General features: G+C 44.8%; 1 protein-coding gene across 1 annotated transcript in view; it reads left to right on the top strand.

The window, feature by feature from the left end:
• Nucleotides 1–3,192: 3,192 nt before the first annotated feature.
• The window catches only part of LOC112238782 (microtubule-associated protein futsch), a gene marked incomplete at its 3' end in the record, with an annotated part of 56,266 nt that continues 38,725 nt past the window's right edge, over nucleotides 3,193–20,733 (top strand). Inside the window, exons 1-2 of the mRNA XM_042305724.1 lie at nucleotides 3,193–3,337; nucleotides 20,437–20,554. Of these exons, the coding sequence (XP_042161658.1) occupies nucleotides 20,516–20,554 (39 nt within the window). The remainder of the gene's footprint in view (nucleotides 3,338–20,436; nucleotides 20,555–20,733) is intronic.

Below are 20,733 nucleotides of genomic sequence, written 5' to 3'. Positions count from 1 at the left end.
AGAGAGGCTATATGCAGTAGAGAGGCTATATACAGTAGTGAGGCTATATACAGTAGAGAGGCTATATACAGTAGTGAGGCTATATACAGTAGTGAGGCTATATACAGTAGTGAGGCTATATACAGTAGTGAGGCTATATACAGTAGAGAGGCTATATACAGTAGTGAGGCTATATACAGTAGTGAGGCTATATACAGTAGAGAGGCTATATACAGTAGAGAGGCTATATACAGTAGTGAGGCTATATACAGTAGTGAGGATATATACAGTAGTGAGGCTATAAAAGTAGCGAGGCTATAAAAGTAGAGAGGCTATATACAGTAGAGAGGCTATATACAGTAGAGAGGCTATATACAGTAGCGAGGCTATAAAAGTAGAGAGGTTATATACAGTAGCGAGGCTATAAAAGTAGAGAGGCTATATACAGTAGCGAGGCTATAAAAGTAGCGAGGCTATATACAGTAGAGAGGCTATATACAGTAGTGAGGCTATATACAGTAGTGAGGATATATACAGTAGTGAGGCTATAAAAGTAGCGAGGCTATAAAAGTAGAGAGGCTATATACAGTAGTGAGGCTATATACAGTAGCGAGGCTATAAAAGTAGCGAGGCTATATACAGTAGAGAGGCTATATACAGTAGTGAGGCTATATACAGTAGAGGCTATATACAGTAGTGAGGCTATATACAGTAGTGAGGCTATAAAAGTAGCGAGGCTATAAAAGTAGAGAGGCTATATACAGTAGTGAGGCTATATACAGTAGAGAGGCTATATACAGTAGAGGCTATATACAGTAGAGAGGTTATAAAAGTAGCGAGGTTATAAAAGTAGCGAGGCTATATACAGTAGAGAGGCTATATACAGTAGTGAGGCTATATACAGTAGTGAGGCTATAAAAGTAGCGAGGCTATAAAAGTAGAGAGGCTATATACAGTAGTGAGGCTATATACAGTAGAGAGGCTATATACAGTAGAGAGGCTATAAAAGTAGCGAGGCTATAAAAGTAGAGAGGTTATATACAGTAGAGAGGCTATATACAGTAGAGAGGCTATATACAGTAGAGAGGCTATATACAGTAGAGAGGTTATATACAGTAGAGAGGTTATAAAAGTAGCGAGGTTACATACAGTAGAGAGGCTATATACAGACACCAGTTAGTCAGGCTGATTGAGGTTGTATGTACATGTAGATATAGTTAAAGTGACTATGCATATATGATGAACAGAGAGTAGCAGCAGCGTAAAAGAGGGGTTGGTGGGTGGTGGGACACAATGCAGATAGCCCGGTTAGACAATGTACAGGAGCACTGGTATGTACATGAATGTATAATTAAAGTGACTATGCATGTACATATGATGAACAGAGAGTAGCAGCAGCGTAAAAAGAGGGGTTGGGGGGGCACACAATGCAAATAGTCCGGGTAGCCATTTGATTACCTGTTCAGGAGTCTTATGGCTTGAGGGTAAAAACTTTTGAGAAGCCTTTTTGTCCTTGACTTGGCGCTCCGGTACCGCATACCATGCGGTAGTAGAGAGAACAGTCTATGACTGGGGTGGCTGGGGTCTTTGACAATTTTTAGGGCCTTCCTCTGACACCGCCTGGTGTGGAGGTCCTGGATGGCAGGAAGCTTAGCTCCAGTGATGTACTGGGCCGTTCTCACTACCCTCTGTAGTGCCTTGCGGTCAGAGACCGGGCAATTGCCGTACCAGGCAGTGATGCAACCATTCAGGATGCTCTCGATGTTGCAGCTGTAGAAACTTTTGAGGATCTCAGGACCCACACCAAATCTTTTTAGTTTCCTGAGGGAGAATAGGCTTTGTCGTACCCTCTTCATGACTGTCTTGGTGTGTTTCGACCATTCTAGTTTGTTGTTGATGTGGACGCCAAGGAACTTGTAGCTCTCAACCTGCTCCACTACAGCCCCGTCGATGAGAATGGGGGCGTGCTCAGTCCTCCTTTACCTGAAGTCCACAATCATCTCCTTAGTCTTGGTTACGTTGAGGGATCGGTTGTTATTCTGGCACCACATGGTCAGGTCTCTGACTTCCTCCCTATAGGCTGCCTCGTCGTTGTCGGTGATCACTGTTGTGTCGTCTGCAAACTTAATGATGGTGTTGGAGTCGTGCCTGGCCATGCATTCATGGGTGAACAAGGAGTACACGAGGGGACTGAGCACGCACCCCTGGGGCCACCGTGTTGAGGATCAGCGTGGTGGATGTGTTGCTACCTACCCTCACCACCTGGGGGCAGCCCGTCAGGAAGTCCAGGATCCAGTTGCAGAGGAAGGTGTTTAGTCCCAGGATCCTTAGCTTAGTGATGAGCTTTGAGGGTACTATGGTGTTGAACGCTGAGCTGTAGTCAATGAACAACATTCTCACATAGGTGATCCTTTTTGTCCAGGTGGAAAAGAGCAGTGTGGAACAACAGAGATTGCATCATCTGTGGATCTGTTTGGGCGGCATGCAAATTGGAGTGGGTCTAGGGTTTCTGGGTCTAGGGTTTCTAGTGCTATCTAGATAGGCCCTGTTATGTATGAGATAATGTGATACCATTATATAGCATTTATCCTAGGCACTACTTTTTGTTGTTACTGTGGAACCTAGAGCATTGATACTAATTGAGTTCTGCGTCTGCCATGAATGTTCTATGCTTGAAACTTTAGTTTGAATGATAAAGTCATGTAAACGCTCTGTTTCAAGTATCATTATTACTGTTTGTGTCGTAGTAAGAACACAACAGGCTTGTCCCCATGCTGCCCCCTCCTCGCACCTCACTCCCCCTCCTGGCCCCTTTCTACCCCCCCCGGCCCCCTTCTTCCTCATCCTCGCCCCCTTCTGCCCCCTCTGGCCCCTGTCCACCTCAGCTGACTCACCGGCATCCTCATGCCGTCAGAGGAACCCCTTCACCCCCTCTCCCCCCCACCACCTCTCCCCCTGCTTCTCCCCCCACCACCCCCCTCCCCCTGCCTCTCCCACCCCCGCTGACATTAGCAGACATGGCCTCTCCAGGTCCAGTTCTGCTTCCCCCTCCTTCTGCCTCTCCCCCTTCTCCCCTGCTTCTCTCCCTCCTCCCACTCCCGCGTTCAGTTCACCTCTCCACCTATCACCTGCCTCCCTGCATGCCTCCCTCCCTCCCTATCCCCCTCGCAACGTCCTTCCCCTCCGTCCTTTTCAGAGCTGCTGAGAGCAGAACAGATATAGCAACACGGCAGTGCAGTAGGTGTGAGAGAGATAGACAGCGGCCTCAAATAACACCCGTAACTATATCATTGACTGAACGAGGTCACATCGGAACCCTGCGATTGGAATAATATTTTAGTACATCTTGGTAGTGTTGGTGAGTTGAAGATCTTTGTGACTTTCCGTTGTCCCTTCTCAGTGTTGTCATGCTTTCAGTTATGTTTCTCATGTGTTTCTTATGTGTTTCTCATGTGTTTCTCATGTGGTTCTCATGTGTTTCTCATGTGTTTCTGTTTCTCATGTTTTTCTCATGTTTTTCTCATGTGTTTCTCATGTGTTTCTCATGTGTTTCTGTTTCTCATGGGTTTCTCATGTGTTTCTGTTTCTCATGTGTTTCTCATGTGTTTCTGTTTCTCATGTGTTTCTCATGTGTTTCTCATGTGGTTCTCATGTGTTTCTTATGTGTTTCTCATGTGTTTCTCATCTGTTTCTTATGTGTTTCTCATGTGTTTCTGTTTCTTATGTGTTTCTCATGTGTTTCTGTTTCTCATGTGTTTCTCATGTGTTTCTGTTTCTCATGTGTTTCTCATGTGTTTCTCATGTGGTTCTCATGTGTTTCTCATGTGGTTCTCATGTGTTTCTCATGTGTTTCTCATGTGTTTCTGTTTCTCATGTTTTTCTCATGTTTTTCTCATGTGTTTCTCATGTGTTTCTCATGTGGTTCTCATGTGTTTCTTATGTGGTTCTCATGTGGTTATCATGTGTTTCTCATGTGTTTCTCATGTGCATAGTGAAAAGTAGGTTTGCGACGGTTTCCTGGTACTCTGAATTACTTTGCAGATGCTGCGTTTCAGATTGTCATAACATAACACATTAGATGCCTCGCTGACCAGTTTGGAATAGTTATTGTTTAGAGGCGCCTTGATCGTCATTATTAAGACAGAATTTTAGCACAGGGCTGTTTTTTTTTTGACAATGCTTTAAATACATCTGTGATTCAAAATGGAGAGAGTTTACAAATCTAGCATTTCAGGATACAGACATAAGCCCATGTGGTACAGATGTGCCATGTGCCATGTACCATGTGGTACAGATATGAGCAAAGCTCTACCCCTGAGTTGCGGGAGCAGTTTGAGTCAGGAACACTTTACTGCACCAGTAGGATGGTATAAGCTGTGTGTTGTCATCTTTTGAGTCCAAGACGACCCAAATTCTCCACCGTTCTGCCAAAGTGTGCACTCTTGTACACTCCCCGTAAGCATTGGCCAACAAGCATTATTATTGGCCAACAAGCATTATTATTGGCCAACAAGCATTATTATTGGCCAACAAGCATTATTATTGGCCAACAAGCATTATTATTGGCCAACAAGCATTATTATTGGCCAACAAGCATTATTATTGGCCAACAAGCATTATTATTGGCCAACAAGCATTATTATTGGCCAACAAGCATTATTATTGGCCAACAACAAACATTATTATTGGCCAACAAGCATTATTATTGGCCAACAAGCATTATTATTGGCCAACAAGCATATTATTGGCCAACAAGCATTATTATTGGCCAACAAGCATTATTATTGGCCAACAAGCATTATTATTGGCCAACAAGCATTATTATTGGCCAACAAGCATTATTACTGGCCAAGAAACATTATTATTGGCCAACAAACATTATTATTGGCCAACAAACATTATTATTGGCCAACAAACATTATTATTGGCCAACAAGCATTATTATTGGCCAACAAACATTATTACTGGCCAACAAACATTATTATTGGCCAACAAACATTATTATTGGCCAACAAACATTATTACTGGCCAACAAACATTATTATTGGCCAACAAGCATTAGAATGGCGGCAGGTAGCCTCGTGGTCAGAGCGTTGGGCCAGTATCTGAAAGGTTGCTAGATCAAATCCCAGAGTTGACAAGGTACAAATCTGTCATTCTGCCCCTGAACAGGCAGTTAACCCACTGTTCCTAGGCCATCGTTGAAAATAGAAATATGTTCTTAACTGACTTGCCTAGTTAAATAAAGGTTAAATAAATCAAATAAAAATGGGCCACCAAGCATTAGAATTGGCCAAAAAAGTACACACTTGGAAGAATCATTATGCATGATCATTATTATATCATTACTAAGTAGCGAGGGATACTGTGCTTGGTTGTCACCAGAAACCTGGGACTTAAGAAGATGGACTGTAGTGAATGATGGACAGGCCCTTGATGAGGTGAGAGAAAGTCTTGGCAGCACACAGAGTTTTATCATATGATTTGTGCTAGAGATCATTCCGCGCTGTCCAAACAAACCTCAACACTTTTAACACTTCATACACACACACGGACACAGATACACACACTCATAACCACACACACACACACACGGACGCACACACACATAGACACAGACACATAACTACACACACACACGGACACACACGGACACACAGTTATAACTACATGCGCACACACACACACACACACACACAAATATGCAAACAAGACAGAGGGTGAAATTACCGTGCATTCACACACATAGTGTTGCAGAGTCAGAGAGGTTGGCTCAACAGGAGAGACTGGCCCAACAGGAGAGGCTGGCCCAACAGGAGAGGCTGGCCCAATAGGAAAGGCTGGCCAAACAGGAGAGGCTGGCCCAACAGGAGAGGCTGGCCCAACAGGAGAGGCTGGCCCAATAGGAGCGTGGCCTGCAGAGTCAGAGAGTCTGGTCCAACGGGAGAGGCTGGCCCAACAGGAGAGGCTGGCCCAACAGGAGCATAGCCTGCAGAGTCAGAGAGGCTGGCCCAACGGGAGAGGCTGGCCCAACAGGAGAGGCTGGCCCAACAGGAGAGGCTGGCCCAACAGGAGAGGCTGGTCCAACAGGAGAGGTTGGCTCAACAGGAAAGGCTGGCCCAATAGGAAAGACTGGCCAAACAGGAGAGGCTGGCCCAACAGGAGAGGATGGCCCAATAGGAGCGTGGCCTGCAGAGTCAGAGAGGCTGGCCCAACAGGAGAGGCTGGCCAAACAGGAGAGGCTGGCCCAACAGGAGAGGCTGGCCCAACGGGAGCGCAGCCTGCAGAGTCAGAGAGGCTGGTCTAAACAGGAGAGGCTGGTCCAAACAGGAGAGGCTGGCCCAACGGGAGCGTGGCCTGCAGAGTCAGAGAGGCTGGCCCAACAGGAGAGGCTGGCCCAACAGGAGAGGCTGGCCCAACAGGAGAGGCTGGCCCAACAGGAGAGGCTGGCCCAACAGGAGAGGCTGGCCCAATAGGAGCGTGGCCTGCAGAGTCAGAGAGGCTGGTCCAACGGGAGCGTGGCCTGCAGAGTCAGAGAGGCTGGCCCAATAGGAGAGGCTGGCCCAACAGGAGCATAGCCTGCAGAGTCAGAGAGGCTGGTCCAACAGGAGAGGCTGGCCCAACAGGAGAGGCTGGCCAAACAGGAGAGGCTGGCCCAACAGGAAAGGCTGTCCCAACAGGAGAGTCTGGTCCAACAGGAGAGGCTGGTCCAACGGGAGCGTGGCCTGCCAGAGTCAGAGAGGCTGGTCCAACAGGAGAGGCTGGCTCAACAGGAAAGGTTGTCCCAACAGGAGAGGCTGGTCCAATAGGAAAGGCTGGACCAACGGGAGAGGCTGGTCCAACCGGAGCGTGGCCTGCAGAGTCAGAGAGGCTGGTCCAACAGGAGAGGCTGGCCAAACAGGAGAGGCTGGCCCAACAGGAGAGGCTGGCCAAACAGGAGAGCTGGCCCAGACAGGAGAGGCTGGCCCAACGGGAGCGTGGCCTGCAGAGTCAGCTGGTCCAAACAGGAGAGGCTGGCCAAACAGGAGAGGCTGGCCAAACAGGAGAGGCTGGCCCAACAGGAGAGGCTGGCCCAGACAGGAGAGGCTGGCCCAACAGGAGAGGCTGGCCCAATAGGAGCGTGGCCTGCAGAGTCAGAGAGGCTGGTCCAACGGGAGCGTGGCCTGCAGAGTCAGAGAGGCTGGCCCAATAGGAGAGGCTGGCCCAACAGGAGCATAGCCTGCAGAGTCAGAGAGGCTGGTCCAACAGGAGAGGCTGGCCCAACAGGAAAGGCTGTCCCAACAGGAGAGGCTGGTCCAATAGGAATGGCTGGTCCAACGGGAGCGTGGCCTGCCAGACCACATAACATGATTTAAAGATAGTAAACATAGAGTACTATAATGAATGGGACAATCCTCCTCCTGGGTCAATGATACTGCATCAGTCAAGCATAGGAAAATGACAGATCTCATAACACAAGCAATGAATCAGGAAGTAGGAGAAGGGTTTATTACAAAATAGAATGCAAACACATGACAGATCAGGGTCTGCAGGAGGGCATAAACAGTGATGTTGTGACAGAGAAGCAGCCTGGTTGGAGATGACAGATCAGGGTCTGCAGGAGGGCATAAACAGTGATGTTGTGACAGAGAAGCAGCCTGGTTGGAGATGACAGATCAGGGTCTGCAGGAGGGCATAAACAGTGATGTTGTGACAGAGAAGCAGCCTGGTTGGAGATGACAGATCAGGGTCTGCAGGAGGGCATAAACAGTGATGTTGTGACAGAGAAGCAGCCTGGTTGGAGATGACAGATCAGGGTCTGCAGGAGGGCATAAACAGTGATGTTGCGACGGAGAAGCGGCCTGGTTGCAGGGTAGAGATGACAGATCAGGATACGTATCTATTTATAAACAGTTTCATATTCAGGTCAGTTGTTTCTGACTAACCTTTACACCACACCCAGCCCAGTCCTCTTCAGATCTGGGTTTAAATACTAATCCAATTAATTCACATACGTTGAGCTTTTGCTTTAGTCTGGCTAATGTGCCATGTGACCAGAGTTGGCATTCCTATTGGTTTCATTACACCAGACAAGCTAAATTAATCACAGTTACATACAGTACTTGAAATGATTTCAAAGAGTATTTGAACCCAGATCTGGTCTCCTTCTCTACGGTCATATGAGAACACGGAGACCCACACTGAGACCCACACTGACCCACACCCACAAAGTGTTTACTGGTAGAAAGGACTGGCATGTCATGTCCTGACAGTAGGAAGTGTTTACTGGTAGAAAGGACTGTATGTCCTGGCAGTAGGAAGTGTTTACTGGTAGAAAGGACTGGCATGTCATGTCCTGGCAGTAGGAAGTGTTTACTGGTAGAAAGGACTGGCATGTCATGTCCTGACAGTAGGAAGTGTTTACTGGTAGAAAGGACTGTATGTCCTGGCAGTAGGAAGTGTTTACTGGTAGAAAGGACTGTCATGTCATGTCCTGACAGTAGGAAGTGTTTACTGGTAGAAAGGACTGGCATGTCATGTCCTGGCAGTAGGAAGTGTTTAAATCAAATCAAATTTATTTGTCACATACACATGGTTAGCAGATGTTAATGCGAGTGTAGCGAAATGCTTGTGCTTCTAGTTCCGACAATGCAGTAATAACGAACAAGTAATCTAACTAACAATTCCAAAAAAACTACTGTCTTATACACAGTGTAAGGGGATAAAGAATATGTACATAAGGATATATGAATGAGTGATGGTACAGAGCAGCATAGGCGAGATACAGTAGATGATATCGAGTACAGTATATACATATGAGATGAGTATGTAAACCAAGTGGCATAGTTAAAGTGGCTAGTGATACATGTATTACATAAGGATGCAGTCGATGATATAGAGTACAGTATCAACGTATGCATATGAGATGAATAATGTAGGGTAAGTAACATTATATAAGGTAGCATTGTTTAAAGTGGCTAGTGATATATTTACATCATTTCCCATCAATTCCCATGATTAAAGTGGCTGGAGTAGAGTCAGTGTCATTGACAGTGTGTTGGCAGTAGCCACTCAATGTTAGTGGTGGCTGTTTAACAGTCTGATGGCCTTGAGATAGAAGCTGTTTTTCAGTCTCTCGGTCCCAGCTTTGATGCACCTGTACTGACCTCGCCTTCTGGATGACAGCGGGGTGAACAGGCAGTGGCTCGGGTGGTTGATGTCCTTGATGATCTTTATGGCCTTCCTGTAGCATCGGGTGGTGTAGGTGTCCTGGAGGGCAGGTAGTTTGCCCCCGGTGATGCGTTGTGCAGACCTCACTACCCTCTGGAGAGCCTTACGGTTGAGGGCGGTGCAGTTGCCATACCAGGCGGTGATACAGCCCGCCAGGATGCTCTCGATTGTGCATCTGTAGAAGTTTGTGAGTGCTTTTGGTGACAAGCCGAATTTCTTCAGCCTCCTGAGGTTGAAGAGGCGCTGCTGCGCCTTCCTCACGATGCTGTCTGTGTGAGTGGACCAATTCAGTTTGTCTGTGATGTGTATGCCGAGGAACTTAAAACTTGCTACCCTCTCCACTACTGTTCCATCGATGTGGATGGGGGTGTTCCCTCTGCTGTTTCCTGAAGTCCACAATCATCTCCTTAGTTTTGTTGACGTTGAGTGTGAGGTTATTTTCCTGACACCACACTCCGAGGGCCCTCACCTCCTCCCTGTAGGCCGTCTAGTCGTTGTTGGTAATCAAGCCTACCACTGTTGTGTCGTCCGCAAACTTGATGATTGAGTTGGAGGCGTGCATGGCCACGCAGTCGTGGGTGAACAGGGAGTACAGGAGAGGGCTCAGAACGCACCCTTGTGGGGCCCCAGTGTTGAGGATCAGCGGGGTGGAGATGTTGTTGCCTACCCTCACCACCTGGGGGCGGCCCGTCAGGAAGTCCAGAACCCAGTTGCACAGGGCGGGGTCGAGACCCAGGGTCTCGAGCTTGATGACGAGCTTGGAGGGTACTATGGTGTTGAATGCCGAGCTGTAGTCGATGAACAGCATTCTCACATAGGTATTCCTCTTGTCCAGATGGGTTAGGGCAGTGTGCAGTGTGGTTGAGATTGCGTCGTCTGTGGACCTATTGGGGTGGTAAGCATATTGGAGTGGGTCTAGGGTGTCAGGTAGGGTGGAGGTGATATGGTCCTTGACTAGTCTCTCAAAGCACTTCATGATGACGGATGTGAGTGCTACGGGCGATAGTCGTTTAGCTCAGTTACCTTAGCTTTCTTGGGAACAGGAACAATGGTGGCCCTCTTGAAGCATGTGGGAACAGCAGACTGGTATAGGGATTGATTGAATATGTCCATAAACACACCGGCCAGCTGGTCTGCGCATGCTCTGAGGGCGCGGCTGGGGATGCCGTCTGGGCCTGCAGCCTTGCGAGGGTTAACACGTTTAAATGTCTTACTCACTTCGGCTGCAGTGAAGGAGAGACCGCATGTTTTCGTTGCAGGCCGTGTCAGTGGCACTGTATTGTCCTCAAAGCGGGCAAAAAAGTTATTTAGTCTGCCTGGGAGCAAGACATCCTGGTCCGTGACTGGGCTGGGTTTCTTCCTGTAGTCCGTGATTGACTGTAGACCCTGCCACATGCCTCTTGTGTCTGAGCCGTTGAATTGAGATTCTACTTTGTCTCTGTACTGGCGCTTAGTAGAAAGGACTGGCATGTCATGTCCTGGCAGTAGGAAGTGTTTACTGGTAGAAAGGACTGTATGTCCTGGCAGTAGGAAGTGTTTACTGGTAGAAAGGACTGGCATGTCCTGACAGTAGGACGTGTTTACTGGTAGAAAGGACTGTATGTCCTGACAGTAGGAAGTGTTTACTGGTAGAAAGGACTGGCATGTCCTGACAGTAGGACGTGTTTACTGGTAGAAAGGACTGTATGTCCTGACAGTAGGAAGTGTTTACTGGTAGAAAGGACTGGCATGTAGCCTTTGGTGATGGATGGTTCTTTCTAATGGTCTTTTGACTTTGTTATCTATTGACATGGTGTGTTTACATGATTGTGAATATCCTCAAAATGTTGTCAGTCATGAGCAGTTGGCAGGGAATCTTATCATGTGTATCTGTCAGGATTTGTTTTGTAGGTGGACGATTGTAGCTGGTTGTTGATGCTGGTATTAATCTGATGATTGTAGCTGGTTGTTGATGCTGGTATTAATCTGATGATTGTAGCTGGTTGTTGATGCTGGTATTAATCTGATGATAGGAGCTGGTTGTTGATGCTGGTATTAATCTGATGATAGGAGCTGGTTGTTGATGCTGGTATTAATCTGATGATAGGAGCTGGTTGTTGATGCTGGTATTAATCTGACGATTGCAGCTGATTGTTGGTACTGGCATTAATCCAATTTAATCCAATTTTATTGGTCACGTACACATGGTTAGCATTTGACCGCCTCCCAGCTGCTCTCTATTTGTCCCCAAGGCAGACAGACAGCTGGATGTTCACAGACAGGCTGTCGCCTACCCCCGAGAGGTTTACCCCATAGGATTACAAAGCTTCAGATTTGGGGCACTGTTCTCAGTCTACCACAGTCACATACTCACCGGTGGAGGTTGGTGCAAGTTTAAGATGAGGGAGGACAGTGTTCTTTTGTCATGAGCAGGGTCTTATGTTACAGCATATTGGATGACTGTCATTCATATTCCATTCACCCAGTTCAATGTAACATCGATAGGTTTAGGCTACTACACGATACTCTAATTTTCCCTTTATCCATCATGAGGTTGCTACAACCTACAAATGAACGTTTACAACGTAGGTGCACTCAGGTTGAGAGAAAAATTTGAGGTGACAGTCAGCGACAGATGGACAGAGTGACACATTCAATACCACCTTTCACACTCTTACCTGCATCTAGCTGATCTAGGGTGTAGTCATTAGTCCAACAGTATCACCTCTTGCCTGCATCTAGCTGATCTAGGGTGTAGTCATTAGTCCAGTCTTACCTGCATCTAGCTGATCTAGGGTGTAGTCATTAGCCCAACAGTATCACCTCTTACCTGCATCTAGCTGATCTAGGGTGTAATCATTAGTCCAACAGTATCACCTCTTGCCTGCATCTAGCTGATCTAGGGTGTAGTCATTAGCCCAACAGTATCACCTCTTACCTGCATCTAGCTGATCTAGGGTGTAGTCATTAGTCCAACAGTATCACCTCTTACCTGCATCTAGCTGATCTAGGGTGTAGTCATTAGCCCAACAGTATCACCTCTTACCTGCATCTAGCTGATCTAGGGTGTAGTCATTAGTCCAACAGTATCACCTCTTACCTACATCTAGCTGATCTAGGGTGTAGTCATTAGTCCAACAGTATCACCTCTTACCTGCATCTAGCTGATCTAGGGTGTAGTCATTAGCCCAACAGTATCACCTCTTACCTGCATCTAGCTGATCTAGGGTCATTAGTTCAACAGTATCACCTCTTACCTGCATCTAGCTGATCATTAGTTCAACAGTATCACCTCTTGCCTGCATCTAGCTGATCTAGGGTGTAGTCATTAGACCAACAGTATCACCTCTTACCTGCATCTAGCTGATCTAGGGTGTAGTCATTAGTCCAGTCTTACCTGCATCTAGCTGATCTAGGGTGTAGTCATTAGTCCAACAGTATCACCTCTTACCTGCATCTAGCTGATCTAGGGTGTAGTCATTAGCCCAACGGTTGCAAACGAGAGTTTCTATCCCTCTGTTTGAGCTGGTTGTGTCAGTAGGCTAAATCAGTAAGTGAAACTGAAAGTGAAATACAACAACGAAATCTCTCTCTGTACAGCGCCTTCGGAAAGTATTCAGACCCCTTGACTTTTTCCACCTTTTGTTGTGTTCAAGCCTTATTTCTAAAATGTATTAAATAGTTTTTTTTTCCCCACTCGTCAATCTACACACAATACCCCATAATGACTAAGCAAAAACAAGTTTTTAGATTTTTTAAAAATTATTATTATTTTTTTTTTTTATGAAATATTATATTTACACAAGCATTCAGATCCTTTACTCAGTACTTTGTTGAAGTACCATTGGCAGCTATTACAGCCTTGAGTCTTCTTGGGTATGACGCTACAAGCTTGGCACACCTGTATTTGGGGAGTTTCTCTCATTCTTCTGTGAAGATCCTCTAAAGCTCTGTCAGGTTGGATGGGGAGCGTCGCTGCACAGCTATTTTCAGGTCTCTCCAGAGATGTTCGATTGGGTTCATGTTCGGGCTCTGGCTGGGCCACTCAAGGACATTCCAAGACTCCTGCGTTGTCTTGGAGGTGTGCTTAGGGTCGTGGTCCTGTTGGAAGGTGAACCTTCACCCCAGTCTGAGGTCCTGAGTGCTCTGGAGCAGGTTTTCATCAAGGATTTCTCTTTACTTTGCTCTGTTCATCTTTCCCTCCATCCTGACTAGTCTCCCAGTCCCTGCCGCTGAAAAACATCCCCACAACATGATGCTGCCACCACCGTGCTTCACCATCGGGATGGAGCCAGGTTTCCTCCAGAGGTGACACTTGCTATTCAGGCCAAAGAGTTCAATCTTGGTTTCATCAGACCAGAGAATCTTTTTTTCATTAGGTGCCTTTTGGCAAACTCCAAGAGGGCTGTCATGTGCCTTTTACTGAGGAGTGGCTTAGGTCTGTCCACTCTACCATAAAGACCTGATTGGTGGAGTGCTGCAGAGATGGTTGGCCTTCTGGAAAAAGGTTCTCCCATCTCCAAAGAGGATCTCTGGAGCTCTGTCAGAGTGACCATCGGGTTCTTGGTCACCTCCTTGATCAAGGCTCTTCTCCCCTGATTGGTCAGTTTGGCCAGGCGGCCAGCTCTAGGAAGAGTCTAGGTGGTTCCAAACTTGATGATGAAGGCCACAGTGTTCTTGGCGACCTTCAATGCTGTGGAAATGTTTTTGGTACCCTTCCCCAGATCTGTTCCTCGATACAATCCTGTCTCGGAGCTCTACGGACAATTCCTTCGACCTCATGGCTTGGTTTTTGCTCTGTCATGCACTGTCAACTGTGGGACCTTATATAGACAGGTGTGTGCCTTTTCAAATCATGTCCAATCAATTGAATTTACCACAGGCGGACTCCAATCAATTTGTAGAAACATCTCAAGGATGATACATGGGAAACAGGATGCACCTGAGCTCAATTTCGAATTTCATAGCAAAGGGTCTGAATACTTATGTAAATAAGGTATTTCTGTTTTTTATTTGTAATAAATTTGCAAACATTTTTAAAAACCTGGTTTTTGCTTTGTCATTATGGGGTATTGTGATGTCATTATGGGGTATTGTGTATGGATTGCTGAGGATTATTTGTTGTTATATCCATTTTAGAATAAGGCTGTAACATTAAAAAAATGTGGGAAAAAGTAAAAGGGTCTGAATACTTTCCGTAGGCGCGGTCTCTCTCTCTCTGTATCTCTCTCTCTCTCTGTATCTCTCTCTCTCTCTCTCTGTCTCTCTCTCTGTCTCTCTCTCTGTCTCTCTCTCTCTCTCTGTCTCTCTCTGTCTCTCTCTCTCTGTCTCTCTCTCTCTCTCTCTCTCTCTCTCTCTCTCTCTCTGTGTCTCTCTCTCTCTCTCTCTGTATCTCTCTCTCTCTCTGTGTCTCTCTCTCTCTCTCTCTCTCTCTCTCTCTCTCTCTCTCTCTCTCTCTCTCTCTCTCTCTCTCTGTATCTCTCTCTCTCTCTCTCTCTCTCTCTCTCTCTCTCTCTCTGTCTCTCTCTCTCTCTCTCTCTCTCTCTCTCTCTCTGTCTCTCTCTCTCTCTCTCTCTCTCTCTCTCTCTCTCTCTCTCTCTCTGTCTCTCTCTCTCTCTCTCTCTGTCTCTCTCTCTCTCTCTCTCTCTCTCTCTCTCTCTCTGTGTCTCTCTCTCTGTATCTCTCTCTCTCTCTCTCTCTCTCTCTCTCTCTCTCTGTCTCTCTCTCTCTGTCTCTCTGTCTCTCTCTCTGTCTCTCTGTCTCTCCCTCTCTCCCTCTCTCTCTCTCTCTGTCTCTCTCTCTCTCTTTCTTCTCCATTTTTTAAGAAATTAATTTGTTCAAAACTGTTCAAGCGTTGTCTTTCTACCTTTTGAGTCAGCTACTCATTTCATGCACTGCAGCGCTAGCTAGCTGTAGCTTCTGCTTTCAGTACTAGATTCACGATCTGATCCTTTCATTGGTGGGAACGACATGTCAGTTCATGCTGCAAGAGCTCTGATAGGTTAGTCCTCCGGAACTTTACCATTTTTATTTTTTTATGAAATTCATTGATGATGGTCCTCCCCTTCTTCCTCTGAGGAGCCTCCACTGATACGCACACTAACCACTCTGAGATAGACATAACACAATTTATAGTTCATGTTTTTGTAGACACACACCAGAAGATGGACTTTCCCCTTGTTGTACCACCTGTTTCCAGTTAGATACAGTTCTGCCCCCCCGCCCCTTAAGTTACTTGAGTCATGGTACGACAAGTGGGTGATATGACCTCACTAAAATAGTGAAGTCACCGAGGAAGGATGAGGTCAGGTGACTGCCGGACAGGGTTAGCCGATTGGTGCAGAATGTGACCGGGCAGGTGTTGAATTTATTCAACGTGACGTAATGCATCCCAGTGACGATAGCCTGGTTAACCAGACTGAACAGCAGGTGAAACAACGGTAGAGTAGAGTGTTTATTGATCCCTACTTGGGAAATTGATTTATCACTCAGCATCATCAATAACTTACAAGGACAGGACACGTATCAATGACAAACACATGCTATTAACCACATTAAGACAAATGAAGGCACCTGCACCTCAGCGGCCATAAAATAAAGATTCAGATTTAAAAAGGAGGTAAGAAATGTTGTCCGAGCAATAACATTCATTCTGGTTAAACCAGGCCGCAGCATTCATTTTGGTTAAACCAGACCACAGTATAAACCAGACCACAGTATAAACCAGGCCACAGTATAAACCAGACTACAGTATAAACCAGACTACAGTATAAACCAGACTACAGTATAAACCAGACTACAGTATAAACCAGGCCACAGTATAAACCAGACTACAGTATAAACCAGACTACAGTATAAACCAGGCCACAGTATAAACTAGAACACAGTATAAACCAGACTACAGTATAAACCAGACTACAGTATAAACCAGACTACAGTATAAACCAGGCCACAGTATAAACTAGAACACAGTATAAACCAGACTACAGTATAAACCAGACTACAGTATAAACCAGGCTAAGTATAAACCAGACTACAGTATAAACCAGGCCACAGTATAAACCAGACTACAGTATAAACCAGACTACAGTATAAACCAGACTACAGTATAAACCAGGCTACAGTATAAACCAGACTACAGTATAAACCAGGCCACAGTATAAACCAGACTACAGTATAAACCAGACTACAGTATAAACCAGACTACAGTATAAACCAGACTACAGTATAAACCAGACTACAGTATAAACCAGGCCACAGTATAAACCAGACTACAGTATAAACCAGACTACAGTATAAACCAGACTACAGTATAAACCAGGCCAGATAAACTACAGTATAAACCAGACTACAGTATAAACCAGACTACAGTATAAACCAGACTACAGTATAAACCAGACTACAGCATAAACCAGGCCACAGTATAAACCAGACTACAGTATAAACCAGACTACAGTATAAACCAGGCTACAGTATAAACCAGACTACAGTATAAACCAGACTACAGTATAAACCAGACTACAGTATAAACCAGACTACAGTATAAACCAGGCCACAGTATAAACCAGACTACAGTATAAACCAGACTACAGTATAAACCAGACTACAGTATAAACCAGACTACAGTATAAACCAGGCCACAGTATAAACCAGACTACAGTATAAACCAGACTACAGTATAAACCAGACTACAGTATAAACCAGACTACAGTATAAACCAGGCCACAGTATAAACCAGACTACAGTATAAACCAGACTACAGTATAAACCAGACTACAGTATAAACCAGGCTACAGTATAAACCAGACTAGTATAAACCAGACTACAGTATAAACCAGACTACAGTATAAACCAGACTACAGTATAAACCAGTATAAACCAGACTACAGTATAAACCAGACTACAGTATAAACCAGGCTACAGTATAAACCAGACTACAGTATAAACCAGGCTACAGTATAAACCAGACTACAGTATAAACCAGACTGGTATAAACCAGACTACAGTATAAACCAGACTCTATAAACCAGGCTACAGTATAAACTAGAACACAGTATAAACCAGACTACAGTATAAACCAGGCTACAGTTGACTACAGTATAAACCAGACTACAGTATAAACCAGACTTTAGTATAAACCAGACTACAGTATAAACCAGACCACAGTATAAACCAGACTACAGTATAAACCAGACTACAGTATAAACCAGGCTACAGTATAAACCAGACTACAGTATAAACCAGACTACAGTATAAACCAGACTACAGTATAAACCAGACTACAGTATAAACTAGACTACAGTATAAACCAGACTACTATAAACCAGACTACAGTATAAACCAGACTACAGTATAAACCAGACTACAGTATAAACCAGACTACAGTATAAACCAGACAACAGTATAAACCAGACTACAGTATAAACCAGACTACAGTATAAACCAGGCTACAGTATAAACCAGACTACAGCATAAACCAGACTACAGTATAAACCAGACTACAGTATAAACCAGACTACAGTATAAACCAGACGACAGTATAAACCAGACTACAGCATAAACCAGACTACAGTATAAACCAGACTACAGTATAAACCAGACTACAGTATAAACCAGGCTACAGTATAAACCAGACTACAGTATAAACCAGACTACAGTATAAACCAGGCTACAGTATAAACCAGACTACAGTATAAACCAGACGACAGTATAAACCAGACTACAGTATAAACCAGACTACAGTATAAACCAGACTACAGTATAAACCAGACTACAGTATAAACCAGACTACAGTATAAACCAGGCTACAGTATAAACCAGACTACAGTATAAACCAGGCCACAGTATAAACCAGACTACAGTATAAACCAGACTATAGTATAAACCAGACTACAGTATAAACTGTATAAACCAGACTACAGTATAAACCAGACTACAGTATAAACCAGGCTAAACCAGACTACAGTATAAACCAGACTACAGTATAAACCAGACTACAGTATAAACCAGACGACAGTATAAACCAGACTACAGTATAAACCAGACTACAGTACTAAACCAGACTTCAGTATAAACCAGACCACAGACTACAGTATAAACCAGACTACAGTATAAACCAGACTACAGTATAAACCAGACTACAGTATAAACCAGACAGATAAACCAGACTACAGTATAAACCAGACTACAGTATAAACCAGACTACAGTATAAACCAGGCTACAGTATAAACCAGGCTACAGTATAAACCAGACTACAGTATAAACCAGACTACAGTATAAACCAGACTACAGTATAAACCAGACTACAGTATAAACCAGACTACAGTATAAACCAGACTACAGTATAAACCAGACTACAGTATAAACCAGGTATAGCCACCACTGTGATGCGTCGAGGAATGGTTCCCGATCTGTTACTTTTTCATTTGAGTCATTTGAGTCATTTGAGTCATTTGAGTCATTTGAGTCATTTGAGTCATTTAGTCATTTAGCAGACACTTATCCAGAATGATTTACAGGAGGCAATTGGGGTTAAGTGCTTTGCTCAAGGACACATTGACAGTCTGTTCGAGGATTCGAACCAGCGACCGCTCAGTTACTGGCCCAACACTCTTAACTGCTAGACTAGCTGACGCCCTATGTTTGTGCTGTCTTGGCTGTCAACTCCATGGTTATTTTCAGATCTGGGATCAGGCCATCCGCTGGTGTTGTAATACTCAAAGTTGAGTAAGGACCACAGACTACAGACTACAGACTACAGACTACAGACCACAGACCATAGACCACAGACTACAGACTACAGACCACAGACTACAGACTACAGACTACAGATCACAGACTATAGACTACAGACCACAGACCACAGACTACAGACCACAGACTACAGACCACAGGTCACAGACTACAGACCACAGCGTCCCTTCAATCTCTCGATCTCTCTTCTGCTACTGCCATTGACCTATTCATTCTGCTGCTGTGCTGGTGACAGTCTGACAGTTTAGCCAATAGACCTTAGAACAGATTACTGCTACCCTTCAGCCAATAGACTTAATTACAGATTACTGCTACCCTTCAGCCAATATACTTAATTACAGATTACTGCTACCCTTCAGCCAATATACTTAATTACAGATTACTAGGTAGTGATCTGTTACTGATCAGTAGTCATAATGAAGGTAGTGATCTGTGATCGTAATGAATGTAGTGATCTGTGGTCGTCATGAATGTAGTGATCTGTTAGTGATCTGTGGTCATAATGAATGTAGTGATCTGTGGTCATAATGAAGGTAGTGATCTGTTAGTGATCTGTGGTCATAATGAATGTAGTGATCTGTGGTCATAATGAAGGTAGTGATCTGTTAGTGATCTGTGGTCATAATGAAGGTAGTGATCTGTTAGTGATCTGTGGTCATAATGAAGGTAGTGATCTGTGGTCATAATGAAGGTAGTGATCTGTCAGGCTGAAGGTAATGATCTGTGATCATAATGAAGGTAATGATCTGTGGTCATAATGAAGGTAGTGATCTGTCAGGCTGAAGGTAATGATCTGTGGTCATAATGAAGGTAGTGATCTGTTAGTGATCTGTGGTCATAATGAATGTAGTGATCTGTTAGTGATCTGTGGTCATAATGAAGGTAGTGATCTGTTAGTGATCTGTGGTCATAATGAAGGTAGTGATCTGTTAGTGATCTGTGGTCATAATGAAGGTAGTGATCTGTTAGTGATCTGTGGTCATAATGAAGGTAGTGATCTGTTAGTGATATGTGGTCATAATGAAGGTAGCGATCTGTTACTGATCTGTGGTCATAATGAAGGTAGTGATCTGTCAGGCTGAAGGTAATGATCTGTGGTCATCATGAAGGTAGTGATCTGTTAGTGATCTGTGGTCATAATGAATGTAGTGATCTGTTAGTGATCTGTGGTCATAATGAAGGTAGTGATCTGTTAGTGATATGTGGTCATAATGAAGGTAGTGATCTGTTACTGATCTGTGGTCATAATGAAGGTAGTGATCTGTCAGGCTGAAGGTAATGATCTGTGGTCATCATGAAGGTATTGATATGTTAGTGATATGTGGTCATAATGAAGGTAGTGATCTGTTACTGATCTGTGGTGATAATGAAGGTAGTGATCTGTCAGGCTGAAGGTAGTGATCTGTTAGTGATCTGTGGTCATAATGAAGGTAATGATCTGTCAGGCTGAAGGTAGTGATCTGTTAGTGATCTGTGGTCGGGTTTGAAGGTGCTGCTGTGTTGCTGTGTTTCAGCCAGCTCCAGCTGATGTGACAGTGCTTTGGTTTGGGCACCACAGTCCTGCCTTCCTGTCCTGAAGCCCTCTGATCCACCATGGGGAATGAGAACAGCGTCATCGAGCCTGAAGCACCGGTAAGACCAGGGATGGCAGAGACTGACTGATTGGCTGGTTAGCATAGGCTGCTACTACCAGCTATAATCTGTGCTGTTAGATGCTGATATCTTGTAGTCTGGTCCCAGGTCTGTTTCTGCTGTGTAAGTGTTTGTGTATTCCAGCAGTGATAATAAACTTGTGTGTTTGTGTGTATGGT

The sequence above is a fragment of the Oncorhynchus tshawytscha genome, linkage group LG24 (genome assembly GCF_018296145.1).
Source record: "Oncorhynchus tshawytscha isolate Ot180627B linkage group LG24, Otsh_v2.0, whole genome shotgun sequence".
NCBI lineage: Eukaryota > Metazoa > Chordata > Actinopteri > Salmoniformes > Salmonidae > Oncorhynchus > Oncorhynchus tshawytscha.
The sequence above is the reverse complement of the archived record's forward strand: the minus strand, read 5'-3'. Positions and strand labels throughout refer to the sequence as shown.